Genomic DNA, 22,749 nt, shown 5'->3' with positions numbered 1-22,749 from the left:
TCATGAGAGAGCATGCATTTTCCTACTTGCACCCTCAGCAGATATCCCATCCAGTGCCTGTCCAGTATTGCTTTTGATACCAGAAGCTTCATATCAGAGCACACTCAGCTATATTAAAAGCCGACAAGAAGCCCATCAACCTTACAGATACAGTAAGTGACCTTTAAAGATGACTTATCTTGACTGTTTGTTAGACAGAGTTTCTCGTCAAGGCTTCAGGCAGATTTAAAAGTTTATCCCACATCCCTCCATGATTAATGGCAGCCAAATATAAACCCAAAGGCTGCTTTTCTCCCAGTCTGGGAGCTCCGATATGTTTGCAGACACACCAACAATAAATTAAGAAAGACCAATATGGATACACGGCCTGATTCTTGCCGGAAACATGCCTTTTGGAATAAACTGTATTAATCTAGATATTAAATTATGTAGATAGAAGCTCTTCCAATGTTCAAACTCTGTGCTCATTTATCTCAGAGAAAAAAAATCAACCTAATACCTTGCTGAAATGCTGTAATTTGTCCTTATAGACCATGATACATACAAGAAAGAGCCACAGCAGAAACAGATGCCAGCAGATGGTATTACCCTGAACAAAATCAATTAAGGACATTTACAATATGTCAAAAGTGCAGCTACAAAAACAAAGTGTAGACCTGTACATCTGTTTCTTAATGAAGCCATGAGTATCTGAGAGCCAACAAACCACAAGATAAAGATTACAGCAACACCAATAATAGATAAGAAAATACCATACATATTCAGATTCTTCAACAATCACCAGAAAATACAAGATGTTGAGCAGAAACTGAGTAACCGGATACTGGAAATCCATATGTCATGAATAAATGTAGAAAAATATAAGCATATGAGTTTTCGGTATCACAAATTTTGTAAGGACAGTGATTTGCTGAGAAATTGTAGTAATGGGAGTCATTACTGAGGCAATGATAAGTTAAGAAATACTGTTCTCCTCCATGACACAATCCTCTGGCATGTTTAAAAGGCTGCTGGGAACCCTGTCACCTTGTCTGAAATAAAAAGAAAAGTGCTCACGATTCTCTAAAAGCTGTTTATGACATCTCTGTTGAAAATCCATTGACATACAAAGTTAGAGGCATAATGAGATATGCAACCACGTACGTTGATAGCATCTCGTAGACTATATAAAACACAAATGGACTGAGGGAATCCCAGAGTTACTTGTACAGGAAACATAACTCTTATATTCTTGAGTTCCCCACGGAGAAGAGGAGAGGTGCAAACGTTTCACGAGGGGAAAAAATAATTTCTTCTATGCCACGGCTTCATTACACCATGCTACCTGAGCGCATTCAAAGGATGGGGACTCATTTATGGAAGAAAAGGGTAAGACCAGTGAACACCTGCTGCTGAAGATGGCATTTTAGTGTCCACCATGACAGTCCCCTTAACTTCTTGTTATTGGTAGTTGCAGATACCTGTTGCTACAATCAGGGACAGGACCATCCCAGTCACAGTCTGCTACAACATGATGAAAGGTCTAGCATTAAAATAGATGATCCTATCACCTCTGTGTCCAACGCTTGTTATTTAGCTCCTAGGGAACTCGTACCAAGTTTCTCCTACGTTTGCTGCCAAACAAATAAAATATTCAGAAAGATTTACATTAAGCATTAATAAGGGCTGAGGGCCAGGCTTCCTTAAGGACCCTGGAAAAATGCAGCCTTAGCACTAAGCGAAAAATATACTTACACTGTATATCGGAGCAATGCATCATTCATTTTTGCCAAGGCCCAGGCGACAGTCTCATTAGACCAGAGATGGATAAATGACAAATGATCTGGTGAATAATATCACTGTGGGCCATGTAGGACTTCATCCAAGCAGTTCCACTGAAAACAGATGACTAGGTAGGGATTGTAAGGATAAAAAACAAAAGGCTTTAAGAATGGTATTCCTGGAAAAAAAGCACTGCATATTTATATTTAATCTGCTTTGTAAATTGATTTTGTCATGTTACCTTGTCAAACCATTGAACAAACTGAATAATTGCTTAAGCAGCATTGATAGAGATGTGACAGATTATTCAAGCATTGTGATTCTTTGTTCTCATATATCTCATTAAGAAATTATGATTGGTTCCATTTACAGCTCTTAAGTTGAATTCAGCAACCGCTGACACATCAATTCAACCTGGCATCTACCAATTTTTTATTGTTCTCAGACAGAAATTGTTCCTGGCGAAGTGGCTCTTGCAAACCGTTTCAGTGTAGTGGCTGATGATTTTTTAACGATGCAAGACAGAAGGAAAAAAAAAAAGACACACAACTGGTTTCCCTGATGATTTATAGTGTCTGTGGAATGAAAAGAAATAAAACTTCTTGTACTTTGTATTTGTCCCCTTCCCCCACCTCCTTTTTGGAGGACTATATTTAACCTCTATCGTTTCATTAAATAAATTAGCAGCACATCCCTGCAAATGACTGGACTGGCAGAAGATGCAAACCACGCCACGGGACATCTCAGCCCCTTCCTCTTCTGTAATGGAATTGCAACCTGTTCCTCCACAGCCTTGTAACTTTATACTGCCGTTTGAAACCTGAGCGTAAGGAGCATAAAACGCTGCTATTCCCGTGCGCTGCTGAGCAGTATGGCCTTTCTTGACTCCCAAAGAAAAGCCTCCAAGCTGTGCGCATCGAAGTCAGAATTTTACAGCCGCTTTGTGCTGCTACAGATGATTTAAGAGAAAATCAGAAGAGAAACAGGCCTGGTATGCTTTTGTGTGCTACCCTCTGACTTCAGGAAGATGTTTGGAGTGCTAAGCCAACACACAAAGAGACGTCTAGGAAGACGTTCCTGCAAGGCTCCTTCTGAAGCCAAAACTGGTTTTTTATTCTTACTACCAATCTCCCCGTCTTCCATGTTTTGCCTTAGTATTAAAGTACCAGAATATCCAAGCCATTGTTACATCCCTAGGGGAACTGCTTAAATAACAGGAGAAAAGGGAATTGATTACAGAAACTAATGTAGCCGCCACCACAACGACATTATCAGGGTGGGTTTTTAATTGACATGACTTTGCAAGCCACAACCGTACGGCAGCAGAGGGCAACAAGCAGTTGCCACCACTCTGCGGGCAGTGCTGCAGACCGGAGTTAAACGTGGTCAGTGAAGACACTTCAACCACCCCATCTACGGAGAGGAACTCCTCACAGGCTATCCGAGACAGACCTCCTAGTTAATTCACCCTCCGCTTCCTGCGGTCAAGTTTGCACCCAAAAAGCTCTAACAGACAATCTGCTCCAGATTGCCTTCATTTCCCCATGTGAAGGGTGATTTATCTGAACAAATAAAGCCCTTAACTCACCCAAAGGAAGATGCCTTGCTGTCCTCCAGCTGTGCTTCCCAGCTGTGCACATCTGCGAGATGTGACTACGGCACTGCACCCGACCGAGGGGTTTCTGCAGAACTTAGAGGAGAGATGGAAAGCGGTGATTCTGTGTAGCAGAGGTGATGTGGAGACAGAGAAGAGGAACGGGAAGGACCATCACGCTCGCTCTTCTTATTTGACTGGGTTCACCCCCATTAGCTAATGAATGAGGGGGCATCACACAGTTCCTGTTTAAATCTTAGGCAAAGTGAGTATTTTCCTTCTGATATTTAAAAGACGTACCAGAAGTGTCTCAGAAATGGAGTTAGAGGGCCGCGGGGGACGTGGGGTATCACAGAGCCAAGACTGCCTCTGAGAGCTTTCCATGGTCTCCACACAAATGAGCACGGTCAAACACCATCTATCTGAGCGGCTGTGGAGCACTACCAGAGTCATCCCTGCTAACGATGGCAGAGTGGGAAAAAGCCACATCACTGAAAGCAACTGGCTGGTGAATGAGAGTAGAAACATAAAGCCATTGGATGGACCCAAGTCTTATTTCAGTAGATGGAAGGACACAATAAGGCATCAGAAACATGTCTGTCAGGAAGTCATAGCATAGACAAAGGCATGTAGAAATCAACTAAAGCCAGTTTGCATCCAAGGATAAATACCTCCTCATCTCTGCGGATATCCTCATACTGCATTTTGGATTAGACCCTTTATTAGGGATAATCAAGCTTAGGTGATGTAAGCAGGCATGACCCTCCTGCCTTCACCTAAATGTAACCCAGATATGATGAGAAATTCAAACTACAGAATAAATTAACAATGTTCAAAATGCTCTTAAACAGTTTTTTACCAAATGGCACAGGTTATTCTCTATGCATTTATTAATAAAGCCCAACAACATGCCCTGTGGCAAGAAACTAGCACTTATATCACTATCATCACTATATATCACTATATAAATAGTATTTTTAATGTGTATATATATTTATACACACACATATACACTGTATCTACTTATATGTACATAAAGGGCTCCTACACCTTCCTCATAAGCACATGGCAATGCAAGATAAAGATGTCACAGCATCACAGCCTCTCCAGAGCAAACACTGGCACTGAAGGTGCTGGTCACTTTAGTGGCCCTTGATTGAAAATAAGTGTTGCCTGGTGCAGTGTACAAGCTATCCTGTCCAAAGGACCCATGTCCATGAATTTTTGCAGCTGTATATCTCATGAGCAAGCAGGGGGTCCTAGCTGCCTCTAGAGTCAATTAAGATAAAAGCACCCCATTTAGACTCTTTCTTGGCATTTACCTATAGCTGAATCCCATTGCTCTGCTTTGCCCCAGACCTCTCTCCCTTTTGGCTTTCCCCCAGTGCAGCCCGATGCACCTGCAGAACGAGCACGCTCTCAGCTCTAGCACTCGCTATGTTCTCTTTCAGTAGTGCCGGGAGGGCACATGTTTCCTTTCTGGGCACAAATCATCTCAGCCATCACTCAGGAATCCTAGAATCACTTTATTTTCTTTCCATTAAAGATATAAGATTCATCACAGAAACTCATTCAATGGACTTGGCTACAAAGCTCTGCGAGATTTTTTTCAGAGTCTCTCTCTTAAGAGCAGTGGATTTATGTCCATGCCATAAATTACAGTTACATGGCTACAGCCAGGAAAATTAGTCAGTAAAATTACTGCAGATACACCTTAACATACCCAAGAGCAGAAGCCTCCTTGCAGCCTGCAGTATCTGTATGTCCTGTGCTTACATGCTTTTGAGAACCCTATTTTTTTCAGCTCATTTCTCGGTACATTGTTCCCCAGTGTTTAAATATATAGCACCCTGCTTTCTAAAAAGCATTACGCCGTAAGCCAAATCTGCGACGTGAGACATTTCCCATTTTTCTAAGTTATTCCTCTTGTGCCCCAATGCCTGGGCAACTTGGCCAACAGGAGTCACGCCATTACTCTGCTCCATGTTTTTACCTAAGCATCTTCTCAAGCATCAAACAACTTGGCTAACAAGCTGCATGTTATCTGCCTCCCTCTTTTCTCCCTAAAGAAGGGCACACGTGCGCAGCAGTCTCCTACCAGGGGGTTTTGTGTTGGTTTGTGTTGTGGGTTTTTTTACGTTTGGGAGCATTTTATGTTGGGAAGGAGAGCTTGTTTGCTTTGCAATATTCAGGCTGCTATGTAATATGCTAGAGAAGGTGTCTTAAAACACCATGGCTTGGACTCAGAGAAGGAGCTGGTGTTTTTATGATGATCATCAGCAGCCCATGGAGAAGCTCAATGGTGTCAGATTTTCCTCTCAAAAAATGCTGTGTCTCTTGAACAAATTAATTACACCCCTATGGCAAGAAATCCCATTAATGCAGAGGTGTGAGGCTGACGATGAACCCAGAGCTTTAGATCGTCTTTTAGATATCTCAGGCCCCAGCTACAAAATGTCCTGAAGTAAGAGACGCAGCCTTTGCATTTATTCAGGTGCTGCGCAAGAAAACAGGGTAGGAAACACGAAACAAGTTTCATATGCTCACAGCATCTTCTGCTGTTGACAGCGCACACCAAGCACTCCGCTGTGCCTGAAATTTCCAAAACGCCGCAGGCTCCATGGCTGGGCATATTGCACTGATTTACTTACGCTGAGAGGCAGGAGACGACGAGAGCGAGCAGTGGGAGGAAATCTCCAAGCCACCTCAATATAACAGTGAAGGATTCGACAAGGATGCTCTGGCAGTCTCTCTCAGCTACGGCTGAATTTGATTAGCAACCTATGCCTTCCCCAGAGGAGTTTTCCACGTGGCTGCAAATCCCCTAAGTGCTCTTCTTCCCCCTGCCCAGCTCCCTTCTGTGTTGTTTGGGTTTTTCTATGTCATTTTGATTTTTCCACAGTTTTTCATCCAATAGTTTCCCTCATTTCAGCCCTTGCCCATCACAGGGGAGATGGCAGGGTCACATCTAATGAGTTTGGTTGGAAAGTTGAAGCCTGGTTAAAACCTGGTCCCTTGAATTATTTAAGCCAGGGTGGGAGGATGGGATCCTGCTGGGAGCGATCCCACGTTGTCCCAGGATCCACCTGGTCTACTCCAGCTCTTCATAGCTCTGGGAAGACTTTGATTCCTCTGAGCATCTGTGAAACAACACAGCAATAAAGCACCCGCGCTGTTACCAACAGCATACAGACAGCGCTTTGCATCTTCAAACCTTAACTAGTAAAAACTAATTATATGTGATGACCCTGGCACCGACACAGTGCCTGCTATTAAAAGAAGCAGGACAGTCCACTACATAAAGCCGGAATTAAGATTCAGGCTCAGCTCTGGGTTTACAAGTGACACACTTTCTCATCTTTAACAAAACCGTGTTAGCATTTTTGTCTTATTTATTTAGATTAAACGTTCTTCTGGGTACGAACAGTCTTTTACTCTGGTGTTTGTAATACTCCAAGCTCAACAGTCCCTGATCCCATCTGAGGCCAACAAAAGCAACCCAAATAAAACCTCCAAATATTTTAGACCCTTCATATTTCACTTGCTAGTGTCCAACCCCCAAATACACAACGGCTTTTCAGCCTTTGCAAATCTTTACATTTAAACATGAGCAGCTATGCTGTTTCATTTCGTACTACCCCCAAAAGCCCGTCCATTAACCAGTGACCAGTAACGTAGCTGGTGGGAGAAGGGCGGACACACTTCTCAAGTGTACGTGCCACCAGGTCGGCAGGCAGGTTTTAAACACGCCAACATCACAGAATGACTCTGCAGTGCTGGGTGATATCTGCCACGTCTGAGGAACCCTTCCTTTGGAGCTCCTCGGGAGACCTGCCAACCTTCACACCCCACCGCTGATGAACACGGATGGTATTACTCTCCTTGCTCTCCAAACTGCCACACCAAGCCTCACCAAAACAACCACGGAGGTTAAAGGCTCCCAGTCCTCAGACCTTCCACGTGTCCTGACCTCGCTCCAGTCCCGTCAGCCACAGGTGAAATTTCTAGATCCTCTGTACTCTGACAACTGAGCATCGGATGTAAATCCCAAATTTTGGGTGCTGAGGCTTGAAAGAACATATCTTCAAACATTCAACCTAAATTAGAGAGAGCGTTTAGAGCAGGACAAGGAGGAGAATCCACGGCGAGCAGAAAGAGTCCAAAGGCAAAGGGTCTAGGGGAGAGGTGCCGCGGTGCTGCATCCTATTGCTGCTGATGGTCAATGGTCGTGTTGGTTTGCATCGCTAAAAGTGCATCCCTTTCCTCCCTCCTGGAAAATGTAAGTACACTGAAATTGTTTGGTTTATCTCCAATGGAGAATATAAGAAAATAAAAACAAAAATCAAAATAAATCCTCAATACATTTAAGCCAGCATGTTTTCTCTCACATGCTTCTTCCCCTCTCGACTCTCAAAAAAGGCATTTTAAGAACTATCTTCGTGGTTATGTAGTCCACTTGTCCAAAATTGTTGATGTTTTAAATGTGACACATGATATTGCCCAGGAAAAGAGCAAGCACAATCAGTGATCTATTGTCACAGAGGATCTCCAGCCCTGTGCTCAGCTGTTCTACATACAGATCAGATCCAAAAGAGAGTTTCCCAGTAGCTTTTTTGTAGCACAACCAGTGTTAAAAAAAAAAAAAAAGTTTTTTAACTCAGCCAAAAAATTCTGTGAAGGAGCCCTATTTTAATTTAACCTCATCCAATCTGTTTGGTGAGTAATTCTGGCATAAAACTCAATATACAGCTTTCAACATGAAAACATCAGTAAAAGGCCTTGAAAAGTTTATTAACAATCTGTTATTTATAGTTTTCTTTTTGAAAAGTGATTGACACAACATTCAGAGGAAAATTATAGGAACTGCCAAGTCAGATAACAAAAAAATATATCAGTGTTAAGATTTGATAGAAGGTTTTAAGGAATAGTATGATTTCTGGAAAAAAAGAAATGTTCTGATTGCTAAGCTATTTGTCATCCAAGAACAGCCCAATCACACACATAAGTTTGCAAATTATTGTTATTGTTGTTAATTATTATTATTTACAGAAAAGTGCTGAAATGCAAGGTGGTTTGAATTCCAACAAAAATGACAGGTCGCTGCCCCAAGGAACTTTTTATCCCTCCTTTCACTCATTACCTGTTTACTAACAGTACCCATTTAGTTCCAACTTGTTTTCGTGCTACCTAAAATGACTAGAAAATTAGGTCCTATTAAGTAATCATGAATATAAACTGTGACTCACCGGTTAAGTGAATACCATTACTGGCAATAAATTCAGAATCCTATCATAAATGCTTGTTATTGTCAAGCAAACCAAAACAATACAACTTTATTCAATATTAATTGTATCCTTGGATGCTTGAAAGGATTAAATAACTCCAACCAATATTCTGCACGTAGTCAGGAGAACTGTGTGTAATGGCAACAAAAATAATTGAGGTCAGTCACCAAGGTAGAGCGAAAAAGAAGCAAAAAGGAAGGAAAAAATACATCAAGAGATATTTCAGCTCCTATATGAAAGCAGATGGAGGGTGAAGGAAGCAGACAGGCTGCTCCAGATGGCGGGAGCGGCGGCGAAGAAGGCTCTCACACCCACTGTGTTGTGGCTGCGGTGGGAAGAATAGACTTTTGGTTAAAGGATTACTACAAGACTCCAAAGAGTTGGGTTCAGCTCCATCCACTACCTCTCCACCAGGTCTTCAGACCCTCTGTGTTTTGCTTGTTGCAAGCTTTAGGCCATCAGCTACTCTGTGGCTGACAAAAAATACCAAGATATTTATGTATGCTTTGGCCTCAGCTCACACCTACACAAAAGGCGGTTGTGGGCTCGGTTCTACTGAGGTCCTCAGTAGTAACAGCGAGTTTTAGCCTAGGCAAGGATCACATTTTCCTAAGTCCTGCACAAAAAAATAGGGGGGAAAAAAGCTCAGATACCCTATTCCAACTGTACCCAAACATCTCAGTGTCACCTTGCCAGTCAAGCACATTTCTTGGTTGCACAGGCATGCAGGTGAGCGGGTATCCTCCGGCAGCAGGGAGCTCAGACAGTACAAAGACGTACTTTAAAGAGAACAGCCATGGAAAAAGAGGCAAGGCAGGGCAAAAAGAGGTAAGGCATCAAAACTAGTAAAAAATAAGGCTCATGAGGGAAGCATGAGCACATCTGTGAGCTGACAATACAGCAAACTGGAAGTCTCCAAAATGATGTATTTACCTGAAAGCCTTGGATTATTGAGTATTTTGGAATCTTATTTTTAGACAATGAAAGAAAATTGACCTTTATGCTACACTGTTGCCCCAAACAAGCACTGTCCGAAACACACCCACGAACCACTCTTGGAGAGCTGTCAAAAACCCCTTCTCACCAATGGCTGCCGATATTTTTCCCAATCCCCTCCATCAGCCTTAAATCCATTTGCCATCTTGCTTTTCCTCTTTTCCCATTTTAATTCCAGTTGAACGTTCAAACCTGTTATTTTCTGTAACTGTTCAAGGGAGACCTACAATCCACATTACAAGATACTATAATTCACATTGCAAACAGTAGGGACTCATTATTTTTAAGCCTCCAAGAACACACTGGAGAGTAAACTATGCCACATGATAGCAATAGTTTAAAACAAATGTGTCGCCTTAAAGGAGTCCTAACAGTATTTTTATGCTTGCCCTATATAGAGTACACAAACTAAAACATCTGAGTCATTTCACAGCGTTAAGTTAGGCATTAATATCCAGACCTCAGCTTTCACTCCTCCTCCCACAGGTGCTAGAGAGGTGCTGTAGGTACCACACACCTCAGCACGAATGATCCCTAACCCCCGTGGTTTTGATGGTAAGATTCCCAGATCTTAAGGTCAGAAACGACCACGAAACATCTTCCTCTGTAAACATAGACAGGAGGCTCTTTCCTGGTGACTCCTGCATGAAGCATGACAGCTTTCAGATGGCAAAAGGATTTCTCCCAGCAAATCACCCAAGAGGAGATGGGAACCACTTGCCTTCATAGTTTGCTCCAATGGTTCATTAACCTTCCCCCTAAAAATGTGTGCCTTAATTTCAGCCCTTTGGGACACTGTATTTTCTCCCTTGAATATATTTTTTAATGTGAAACGTTTCTTAAATGTAATTTTTAAAAAAGGAAAATATTGAACAGAGAAAAAGATGAAACAGTCTAACAGAGCCACTACTGCCTCACTGGGGTGTCATAAGAGAGAGGAAGAAATTGCTGGTAATGTCAGCAGAAACATGAAAATCAGATAAACTCTTCAGTCTTCACAGGGGGTTATGGAGCCAGAGGAAGCACAAATATCAACATGTTTCTTTATGTCTTGAAATTTTCCAAAATCAGAAAGAAAAAACAATCGAGTAACTTGCATGATGCCTCAGGTTAAATGGCTAAACAGTGATGATTTGTTGTGTTGAATGCAACACAAGTCCTTTTGGCACCCCATTGATGTGAAGGGAAGATCTTTGATCAAAGGCAAACAGATCTTGAGCCTACTGGTACCTCCCAGCACCTCCTGTCTACACGGCAACTCAAATGCATGGGGCACCTCCACCAGGACCTGTCCTTACCACCAGCAGCTTCTTACCAGTGGAAGTTGAGGCTGTCTGCCTGGCCTGAGGCACGTCACCTCCATCAGGCTTGTCCCCCATGAAGGTCTGAGCAACCAAGAACAGATGAGAGCACAAGGTTGACCAATTCATGAAAAGCCTGAGTGTCAGTGTGAGACTGCATGCAGGGGAAGATAGCGCGAAGGACGTGAGAGGACAAAAACACAGGAGACAGCATGTAAGGGTTTGTGACAATGTATGTGTGTATGTGCACGTGTAAGAAAGAAAAGAGATGCGAGAGCAGGACATGGAGTGACTTCATTTCACAGCATGAACGAGTACATACGGGTGCGTAGAAGAGTCATGAAGACTGCCAGGAGTCCATCAAGTGGCATGAAAGTATGGAAAAGACACAGGACACAGATGAACCAAAAATTACGTTAAAGCCCCTGAGAAAAATGGGACTGCCTATAAATTTTCTCTATACTGTAATTTAGGAAAGTTCTGGACACATCATTGAAGCGTATTTGTCTTCCCACCCGGCTCTTACTATGTTACAGCCATATCCATGCAACTCTCTGTGTTATCATTACCAAGCTTTAAGGAATCTATCACATCATTTTTAAGGACAGCACCAATATTTCCATAGTTACTAAGCTTAAGCCTTTCTAAATATTATAACTCCATCATAACTCTAATGTCAATAAGGCCTAATGACAGATACCTTAGAAATGCGTGGCTGATCCGATTAGGCAGACCAAACGATTGGAGGCTTTCCCCTCTGGCTGGTAGATGACATGGTGTATTGTATTACTTCTTGGAATGTCAAAATCTGAGTTTTAAACTGTCTTAGACATAATGCCATTTAAATACAGAGAAAAATAGATATTCCAGTGATCACTCATCTTCTTATCAGATTCCTGCTATTGTGAAACTTCACACCTCTCAAGGGCTGGGACAGAAATCCCCCTCTCCAGGCAGGCCTGCAAATTGAGTAGAGCTACAATAGGTGAATTTGGGGAAATTTAAAAAGATAAGCAGTTAGTCAAATCCTCTTCTTTCCTCAAGTCTACCTGTCTTGACTTGGAAGGGACTCTAAATTGCATCAGCTGAGGATCTGGCCCTCTGCTATATTTTTTTTTATCCTTGATTTACTTTGTGTATTTCTTCCTAGTTGCTTCTTCAGGATCTGTAATTTCTCTTTCAGTGGCTCAGTACTGAACAGGTCCAGTTTCAAGAAGAGGTGCTCACTGAACCTGCACATACAGCGTGTGGGTCACTGCCATGTTACTGCAGTCCCACACGGACCAGCACCGCCAAAATGAAGCAGCCCAAGAATGGATCTGGACCACTATATATATATTTTTATATAGATAGTTATACATATATACATATATATTGTTATATATAACATATGTATTATATTTGTATTTTATTTATATTTTCTTGCTTAATGTTACAAAAATATTTTGTTGACACTCTGGTACCCAAGGTTGCAGCCACAAACTAAGATTGCACATGGTTAGGGACTGCGTAAGTACAGAAGAGGGTAAATACAGGTTTGGGTACCGCCTGAGCCAGCCACTGCATTGCTGGTAACTTCTTTAGGAAAACACCGTTGCCCAACAGCACTGAGCAGAGCAAACAACACAGACCTCAGCCACCAAAGGAAACAATTATTTGGGTGGAAAAGGCTACTTTCTTGCATCTGGGGCTGACGTCCAATTCAAGACGCCTGTTTCAGTATCAATGTGGCCAGACATGATCTACAGGGACATATAAATAATTAATTCCAGCTCTGGAAGAGAGACCTGGGTACTCATTAGAGGTTCCTTGAAGCCCAAATGATATAATGATTAACCGAGTTAGGATCTTTTTAATAATTCCAGCAGTTTCAACCCTCCCGTGTTAAAGATCTGCTGAAAAGCTTTTATTCAGATGAAAGACTCCTTACAGAGAACAAACCATTAACAGAGTATACATATAGATTTAACATTCACAAATCAATGCATTTGAAATAAAATACGTTTTTGAAGTTTCTCTTTCACTTTCTTCCCCGATTTGGGGGTTTAGTGCTTTTTTTTCTCCAACCAATTTTACCTCAGGTAGTTAAGACTGCTGCATGAAAAAGAGCTGCTTTTCCATTAAAAGTGCTTTTAGCAGTTTGGCATCCTGAAATGGAAGGTGGCAGAGAAATGCAAAATACAGCTACTACACTAATCCAGTGCATCTCATCTGACATGCCAAGTTTTTCTCTCCAAGCCCATCCATGCTAGAGAAAAATCTATTAGATAGTGAGATCAACTGATGGATGTCCAACATGGTTCAGTGTTACAGATTTTATTCTTGCTCCTAAATAATGCCAGAGGAAAACATTTTGGTCCAGATGCTTTAAAGGTATTCAGACCTTTGCTTAATTCCTATTTAAGTACTTTCTTACCAATAACTAAGAATGTGTCCCATCGTTTGGACTCCTGCACCCTGTACATCTGCTGCTCGAGGCAGTGACCAGACCTTCATTGCCTTCAGTGGGAATAGAACAAGTACTTTAATGATTTGCACAGTGATGGCCTAAATTTTTGAGAAGTTTCACACCCTGGTAAGTCACACCAGAGCTGGTGGGAACAGCAGGTGCTGCGCTGGTGGGCGGCCAAGGACAGAACCAAAACTCAGATTCAAATCTTCTAATTATTAGCCTGCCCTCCGAAACTAAGGAACGCACAAGCTGAAGGCAACCAATGTGTAGGCTGTTAAATGCACATACATTCATAATTAATATGGTTATGCCTGGAAAAGAAAACAGCTCTATTTTCTTTATACAGGCCCAGGTTTGTAATCCAGTTATTTCAATTTCCTAAAACTTTCTAGATTGACTGTTAAGTCTAGTTTAAAGCTTCCATTCTCATCAGAAAGGACTTGCTAAACAAACTGTAAAGCTAAGACAACGGTTAATAGTTTGAGACACTAATTGGCCATATTTCATTAATTTAATCTGCAACAGACATGCTAACATGCAGAACTGTTACCTCTGACCAACTTTACCTTCCTTGGGACCTACACCTGCTGCCATTAACTTCAGTGGGATACGGATCAAGGCCACAACACTAATTCTTTCTGGACCTCTTCAGCAGCACAAATTAACCCTCACAGATGGCTTCATACACAACCAACCAGGAAGATGCTAGAGAGTTTTATAATGGAAACCACAGCAAACAGTCCTGCTGCTCTAACGAATCTCTTCACATTAAGACTTTCCTCCCCAACACCCCTTGGCTCAGGAAGGGAACTACACTCCTAAGGTGTCGAGCAGGGACACATCTTTCCCAGCATGAAATCCTGACAGCAAAACCTCGATGAAGGTGGTGAGAACACACCGTAAGACTTAGTTTTTACGCCACACTTTGCCTCTTCAAAAGACCTGGGTAAACGTTAATTTGATTTGCTAACTCTGTGTTTTTCTGAGGGCTACGCTTATCTGCTCATCACAAACGGAGTTGCGTGACCCACCTCCATATTAAATGACCAGCCTGATTCTTACTCGCAGTTTGTTCATCGGAAACCAGTGAGCCCGTGAACCAGAAATACACTGTTTATAGAGAGCCCTCCCTTGGAAGCAGAAAGAAACTGAAATATTACAGTCAAAACTTGTTCAACCGTATTTTGGAAGTGGTACGCAGAGTATGAAAAGAACTACTTGGGATTAACAACGCTTCATTTAGAGACCTGCTTAAAGTTGTGAAGGGGGAACACAGCAACGAAGAGCATTTCCAGTACAACTGAACTGTAATTACAGCGTACACATATACAGCAGCCCATAAACGGACCTCCTTCAGCACTCCCGGCTCTCTACCTCTACAGTATTCTATAAGCAAAAATTTGTTTTAACAAAAATAAAACTCCCTGCTCAGCCAAAAAAGCACCGGCCTGCACCCGCTTCCTTGCACCATCTGCGCATGTTTATTCTCAGCCTTCTGGAAAAAAAAAAAAACAACCCACTATAACATTTTACTAATCTTTATGCCCCGCCACTATAAATAACAGAAATAAACCCCAACAACAGTTAAGCATCGTAGCTAAAACACATCCAATCCGCTCCGATTATTTCTGCTCGTCTGTCCATGAATAGATGCAGCCATCGGCTTTGGGGGAAAGCGTGCAAGTCAGACCGCATTTATTTCCAGTTGCACTATCCAGAAAAAGCCTTTCCCTCTCCTCATTCCATGAATATTTTAAAACACGGGGGGGGGGGGGCTGTTTTTTTCTTTTTTGGGGGGGTAGTCCAAGTCCTGCCCCACAGTTCTATTTTCCTCCGTGTTTCCAGATCGCCCCGACTTCTTGATCGGATGGATAAGCGCGACGCGTAGGGGCTCCACTGGGCGCACACGCGAAAACACACACGCACACGCAACCCACCCGCGGGGCGACCCGCGCATCCCCGCGGAGCCGCCCGCCCCGCTCCGCGCCCACCCCCCGCGGCCGCTCCCCGCCACCTACGTCCCCAGCGTCTCCTTGAACTCGAAGATCTTCTTGATGTCCTCCGCTTGCTTCTTCCAGGAGCCGCCACCGTCCCCGTTCTCCCGGGCCATGGCCGCGACGCGCAGCCCCGCGCAGCCCTGCGCAGCCCCGCGGATGCCGGGCCGGGCCGGCACCGAGCCGGCGTGCGGCTTTTGCTTTCCCTTCTGCCGCGGCGGCAGCGGCGGCGGCTGCTGCTGCTGCTGCCGCCGTTGTTTCTTCTCCTTCTTCTTCTTCTTCTTCTTCCTCCTCCTTCTCCCCTTCCTCCTCCTGCTCCTCCTCACACTTCCTGCCCGCCGCCGCTTTTATTTCCTCCGCGCTCCGGCGGGCTCCGCGAGTGTCACTTTTCCTGGGCTATTTCCTCCCAACTTTCTCTGCCCCCCCTCCTTTCCCTCCTCTCCCCTCCTCCGCGCCTCCCCGCGGAGTCACGCGCGGGGCTGCCCCGTCCCTCCCTCTCTCCGCGCTCTGCGCAGTAGCTGCGCGCGCCCCGCGTCTTAGGGTCACTTTGGTCCCCGATAGACCCACCCGGCGAAAAAGTCCCTTTTGTTGTTGCTTTTTTCGGTCTCTCTTTTTTTTTTTTCTTGTGGAGGGAGGTCACTGTTTCTCTTCACCCCCCACTCACCCAACCCCACCCGTGCGTGGCCCCGTGGGATGCTCAGCGCCCCGGGCGCGGTGCGGTGCGGCCCCGCCGGCGCCGCGGGCGCAGCGGCTGTGCGCGGTTGTTATGGCAATGGGAGGAGGAGGAGGAGGAAGAAGAAGAGAAGGAGGAGGGAGGAGGAGGAAGAGGCAGCCCCGCCGCTGCTCTACTGCCTGGCGCTGCCTGAATGACTGGAGATAATTCGCATTGCACCAAAACCGCGCACGTCAAACGGGAGGGGAGGGAAAGCAAAGAGGGGGGGAAAAAAAAGGGAAAGCAGAAAAAAAAAAATTTTAAAAGCCACGCCACAAGCGGCCGTGCTGCCCGGCCGGGCGCTGCGCGGGGGTGCGCGGGGGTGCGCGGGGGCGGCCGTGCCCACCTGCGCCCCACACACACTCTCCTGGGTTGCAAAACCCCCCCCCTTGGCAAGGAGCACCCTTACCCAGCACAGCCCTCGGGGCAGCCAGCAAAGCAAGGGGCACCCAAACACCAGGGTCACCCCCTTGAGCGGCACCAAGCCCAGAGGCAGGTGGATGGGCGCCACGCAGCCTTGGCGAGAGGCCCACGCCCTGGCACCGTGCCCACCCCGCCTGCACAGCTGTCCCAGTCGGCCACAGCACCGGCCTGGCACACACACACGCGTGTCCCCGTTCAGATTATTGCTAAAAGCAGCTTTTTCTCGGCGATGCTGAGACCTCTAGCGTCGTCGCATCAGGCGTCGGCTGAGCCGTGATGTGGGGCGATGGGCAGGATTCATCAGAGACATCAGAGAAAATTATGGTCTAGACTAACAGATACGTTTATAGTTAATATCTCTGGGTTTCAGTTTCAGAACATGTAAGACATGAAAGAAGTGCAATTCTTTTGGGACACCCACATTAGGTGACTAAATCAGAGGCCTCGCTGACAGCAGGTACAGGCACTCCTGTGCCTCGGGGGCAGCTCCAAACTAGGTACCTGGAAATAAATCCTAATACAAGCAGCTAAATAACATTTACTCAAAAACAGATGTGGTTGTATACACGTGACTGTTTAACATGCATTGTGTTCTTTAACAGATTCCTTAAAATTCTACTTTCAAAGCTGATTTTACAGATTGCTCATAATTTATGAGCAGAACTTCTGAGGTATCAGCCCGTGAAGCTTTCCCTGGGTCTGGGCTGAGCTGTGCCTCCCAGCTCAAAGGGGATGCGACAGAGGTGGGAGTTCAGAGGTGTGTGAAGGTGTGCAGGCTGGGGTGTTTGGGCAATGCTACCCTCTGCTGGGCAGAGCCACTCGGTTTAGTCTGTGCCAGCTCCTGCAATTTATTCCTGCACCTCCCTAATACGATGCTTTGGTGGCCATCCAGCCACAAGGGCAGCCCAAACAGCCTGGGATTTCCTACGATGGGTGCTTACATGCACTACGATGGGTGCTTACAGAACCTTCCCTCTGCTCCTGACTTATTCCCATCCTCTCGCTATCCTCAGGATTTCCTTCATTGCATGATCCTTACAACCTGCTCCATGGTAGCGTCACCAGGAGTCCCCAAGTAGGCTCTCCATGCCACTGCATTCCTGGGAAACGAAAGATGTGATTGACCTAAAAAGATGCAGTTGATACCCAAACACAACTTTCCCTTCAGCCCCCACCACCGTAATATCTTCTCTCTTTTTCACATGTAAATCACTCGGTATCAGAAATGCCATGCTGTGATTTGGGTTTGCTGCATGAGGCTACTCAACATAACCTCCTGTCTTTGGGAGAAGATTGAGAGAGTTTGAGGCCAAAAGGGGCAAATGTGATCGTCTGCCCTGACCTCCAGCATGACGGAGGCCAAAGAGCTTCATCCATCCAGAAGACAATCGCCGTAACTTATCTTGGAGCTATGGCATACTCAAACCATCCGCCACTATGATTTATGAAGTCACGTTGGTCCCTACAGCATCATGTTAAAATCTCACTGCACAGACAACATCGCCCGCTTTTCCATTCCTATTTTCAGTGGGCAAAATTTTTACTAAGATTGCTCAAACCCTTTCCAATCCTGCAATTTCTCAACATCAGAATTGCATCAGATAAAGATGCGTGTCAGCCTGTAAATCTAAGTTCTCTTTTCCTTATTTAACCTGCACATGAATGTACCTTTTTTTTTGTGTGTGATAAAATAACTCTTATTTGCAGTAACTGGTAATATAGAAATCTTTGGAGCCATTACAGTTTTAATGAAAAGTGTGTAAGATTCTCCTATTAGGCAGGGACCACTGGCACAATAGACCATAACAGCCCCTTCAGAGTCATTACAGTCTATCATGTCAGGCTGAATTTAGGGAGTCTGTAATCTTGCTTGACTGACAAGCTCCTGCAGAGCTATTGTAGCTATGTAAAGAACAGATGTTTTTAAAAAATGAAAATCTTACATGAAAAGTTCTCTCTGGAGTGGCTGCGTATAGCAGGGCGTGCTGCAGCTATGTGGCTCTGTACGGCTGTATTCAATGTTTAATTGCATACAGCTAGATTACAAGAACTTTAATAGAGTACTCAGATGGAGCACGCGGAAATGCCAGAATTAAGACTGCCAATGAAACATCAATTTGGGCCCTTTTTGTGGCTGCACGGTGGCAATCCCTCATTACCTGGGCATGCTCTGCAGCTCTGCCAAGGGTTGTATCAGAAAATGGCTAATGAGCAGACGAGGCTGATGTGCATTTGAAATGGCTACACACGCTGCACTCAGTGCACCCAGGCACTCCACGCAACAAAAATCCAAACCCTTATATAGGAGATGTACAAGTTTCAAATTTCCCGTTTAAAAAAAAGGGCCTTATATAAAGTTCCTCCCATGGAACTTTAGAGGAGAAATTAAAAATCAACTTCTATGTGAGATATTTTATTTCAGAATGAAGTGATCTAAATTTTGGAGTAATATTTAAAACTCTATTTTTACCACTTTGGTCCTTCCAAATGATGTTGGGGTTGCATACCTATGGTACGGCTGTGCTCGGCCACACTCACTGCTGACCTGTAATATGAGCGCTGTGCAAACTACTTTATAATGAGCATAAATAAAGGAGCCACGTCTGCTTTCCAAGCTCTTTCATTTGCAACCGGCTTTTCTTCTGCTTGAATACTATAATATTGGATCTCTTTCCCAACGTTGTTTCTGAGTCACACGATATAATCTGCCTTTTCAGTTACCAATCAGCACTATTGATGCTTTTCTGCAAGAACAGCAGAAACGTGCCTGTTGCTCAGCTGCCCAGGTCCGAGCCCGACAGACGAGCACCCGCACGTCCGTGTCCCTCCTTAGGCTTAAAACCCCACGCACAAGCTGTAGTTTCATCTGCAAAGCAACCTCCAGCACCTGAGCCGGAGCAGCTTCAACATAAAGCAAACAACACTCAAGCACGCCCTGTTCCCGGCTGCCCTTAGTACCGTGTAGCAAACTCACATAGTGCCTTTTCTGCTTGTGACAGAAAAAATTGGGGCCAGTCCTGCTGAGAAGGTGGATTGTCGGTGTCACACACGCAGGTACGTACACACACGAACTACAGGGCAGCAGGAGCAAGGTTATCTGGTGCTGGTCTGTTCCCGTGGACGCTGATAGCAACTGCTGTAGAACTCAGCAAGCAACGCAAAGCAAAATGACGTCTCGGATGCTTCACAGCCCCTAGGACAAGTCTAAGATGAAATAAAATCCTGGGGCAAGGCATCTTCAAATTTGGCAGGACAGGTTAGTGTCTTAATTTTTTTAGATGCCAGGTCTGACTAGCATGATAAACATTCCCTCCAAACTCACTTTTTTCCCATGCATTCACAGCATTTCTTGGCATTTTCAAAGGTGGGAATGTTGTAGCTCCAGTCATTGACCCAAGGTGACCCATTTGAAAATTTGGAGGAAATCCTCTTGGATATTATGTTGAGTCACGAGAAAATTAACTTTTGACAAAAATTGCTTACTTAAAAAAGATAGAGAAAATTGCTTACTTTAAATGAGAAATGTAAATCCTTCTATAAACGAGAAAATTGCTAATTTTAAAAAATGGTTCACTGCTATTTCTTTCACCGGATAGTAATTAAAAAGAACCGCAGTTTGAAAGGTGCACTTTGCTAGGGGACCATGGGTTTTGGGTTTTCACCACAGGTGAAACTAGTGCTTATGGTCGGGTTTTAATGTTTTCTAAGTTAGTTTTGACACCACAAGTTCAGTGCAGAAAATTATAAACTCAGCTCTAAGGATGTCCACAACAGCAGGCTGAACCTGCTGCAGCAGATGCCGACAGCAGCGCTCCTCTGAGCTGGTCCAAGAATTTTCAGTGACTTCACGGGATTTTGACTTGGTTTGTACATCAAGAAGATGCATGTGAAGAAAAGAAAAAAAAAATCCACACCAAACAAGAGACTTGGGCAGGTCTTAGATACACGGGGCTTTCTGTTCTTTTCTGGTTAAATATAATCAATGTCCTTACACCACCCTTAAGCACGTTAAAGCCTTAGATTGGTTTAAGCTCTTTAAAATGACCTAAGGCCCTTGCTCATCTTAGATGATAGCTAAAACACTGTCCGAAAACATACAAAATCAAGGGAGAGATGATAAATGTTGCTGCCTGCACTGCTTTCCTCATGGGGAGGCGGGAGTTCAAATTGCCATAGGGTTTTTAACGATGTCTGTAAAGTGGAATAAGTGTCAAGTGGCAAGTGCCAATACAGACGGGAATCCTCAGCCTGCAATTAGTTGCCTGAAGACCATCTGGTGCCTGGTTAAGCCCTCAGGTGCCTATATTACTTGTGAGGTTCATAGCTGTCAGCTAACCTAAGTTGTGACTTTTCTTCCCCGGTTTTATACTAATTTGAAAAAAACTAGGAAGTTGGAGGACAAAAGTCTTGACAATGTGATGCAGAGGCCACTTGTTTCACTATGGAAAAATTGGGATTTAAGAGGATAATAACCAGGCTGAACACATCACTTAGATTCTGCCGTGTCCTGTGTGCATTGCAACAGATCTTTAGATTCAGGGTCGTAAGTCACAGTCACATAAAAAGTGTAGTGGGGGGAAAAAAACCTAACACCGCCAAAGCAGAAGAGAGAGGAGTAACATGCTGGTGAAGATGGATGTGGGCAATGGGAGAGATGGCAGGAGTTGGACTGGAGAACAAGAAATACATAAGAGATGGGCAGGATGGAGGGATGAGGGACAGGAGATGCTCTGAGGGCAAAAGTTACAGGAAGCAAAACCACACACCCAGTCAGTTCCTGGTGTTGAGATCTGGAGCCCCAAATCTCAGTGTTTCGCTGCTACCAAGCACCGAGTGTGAAATCATCATGAAAACATGTCCCATGACTACAGAGAGCTGCATGGCTAACACAAACCCTGCTCATATGTCTCCTGTCTCAGTCCCTGAGCTGCAGAGGTGGAGGTCTGGGCTTGGGATCCAACTGGCTGAGCCTCACCAATGAGCCAAGTTTTGGTCAAAATGAGAACCGGGCCTTTTTCCAGTTAATTTGGCTGAATTGGCTTTGCACACTTGTTTTCTGGGGGGAGCACTGAGTTAGGACATTATATCTCCAAAGTTGACGTTGAAAGAATATTAGGTGATGAGGTAAGGACTCGAAAGCTGCAAAGATATCAAAAAAAGAAGTTGCCCAAAGACTTACAATTCAACACCGTAGAATCACAGAATCATTTAGATTTGAAAAGTCCTTTAAGATCTGACTCCAACTGCAAACCTAGCACTGCCAAGTCCACCATTAAACCATGTCCCTAAGCGGCACATCTATACGTCTTTTAAATACCTCCAGGGATGGCAACTCCACCACTTCCATGGACAGTCTGTTCCAATGCTTGATAACCTTTTTGGTGAAGAACTTCTTCCTAATATCCAGAATGAACTTCCCCTGGCACAACTTGAGGCCATTTCCTCTCGTCCTATCACTGGTTACTTGGGAGAAGAGTCCAACACCCACCTCACCACAACCCCCTTTCGGGTAGTTGTAGAGAGCGATAAGGTCTCCCCTCAGCCTCCTCTTCTCCAGACTGAACAACCCCAGTTCCCTCAGCCGCTCCTCATAAGACTTGTGCTCCAGACCCCTCACCAGCTTCGTTGTCCTTCTCTGGACATGCTCCAGCACTTCAACATCCTTCTTGTAGTGAGGGGCCCAAAACTGAACACAGCCTCACCAGTGCCGAGTACAGGGGCACGATCACTTCCCTACTCCTGCTGGCCACACTATTTCTGATACAGGCCAGGACGCTGTTGACCTTCTTGGCCACCTGGGCACACTGCCAGCTCATGTTCAGCCAATACAGGTTTACTTGGGGTTTTTTTGTTGGTTTGGTTTTTTCCATGCAGGATTTCTCCCTTGCTATGAACAGTTCAGCATAGGGAATTCAACTGCAGGGTGAAGCAGCTGCCCATAAAGGTCTCCTTCCTACTCCTGCTGCCCCACGTAGGACACTCGGGCGCTGGGAGACACTGGGAGGCACTCAGGAACAAGTCAATGGGAGTGGTGCTTCAAGCACACGAAGTGCGGTGAAATGCCGAGCGCTCTGGAAGATCAGATCCGCAGTGTTACAAATTGAGCACCCAAAATTAGCAAGCGCATTTGATCATTTTGGCCTTAATCTCTCTGTGCCTCAGTTCACCAGCTGGTGATATCGCCGGAGCACTGCGAAGATAAACGCATTAATATTGATCAGATGCTGAGCA

General features: G+C 44.6%; 1 protein-coding gene across 1 annotated transcript in view; it reads right to left on the bottom strand.

The window, feature by feature from the left end:
* CAMK1D (calcium/calmodulin dependent protein kinase ID) overlaps nt 1–16,740 on the bottom strand; it is a 239,810-nt gene extending 223,070 nt beyond the window's left edge. The window contains exon 1 of the mRNA XM_082001800.1: nt 15,408–16,740. Within this exon, the coding sequence (XP_081857926.1) occupies nt 15,408–15,499 (92 nt within the window). The 5' untranslated portion in view covers nt 15,500–16,740. The remainder of the gene's footprint in view (nt 1–15,407) is intronic.
* Between the last annotated feature and the right edge of the window lie 6,009 nt (nt 16,741–22,749).

The sequence above is a fragment of the Phaethon aethereus genome, assembly GCF_964289735.1.
Source record: "Phaethon aethereus genome assembly, chromosome: 1".
Taxonomy (NCBI): domain Eukaryota; kingdom Metazoa; phylum Chordata; class Aves; order Phaethontiformes; family Phaethontidae; genus Phaethon; species Phaethon aethereus.
Note: the sequence above shows the minus strand (reverse complement) of the source record. Positions and strands in the feature narration are given on the sequence as shown.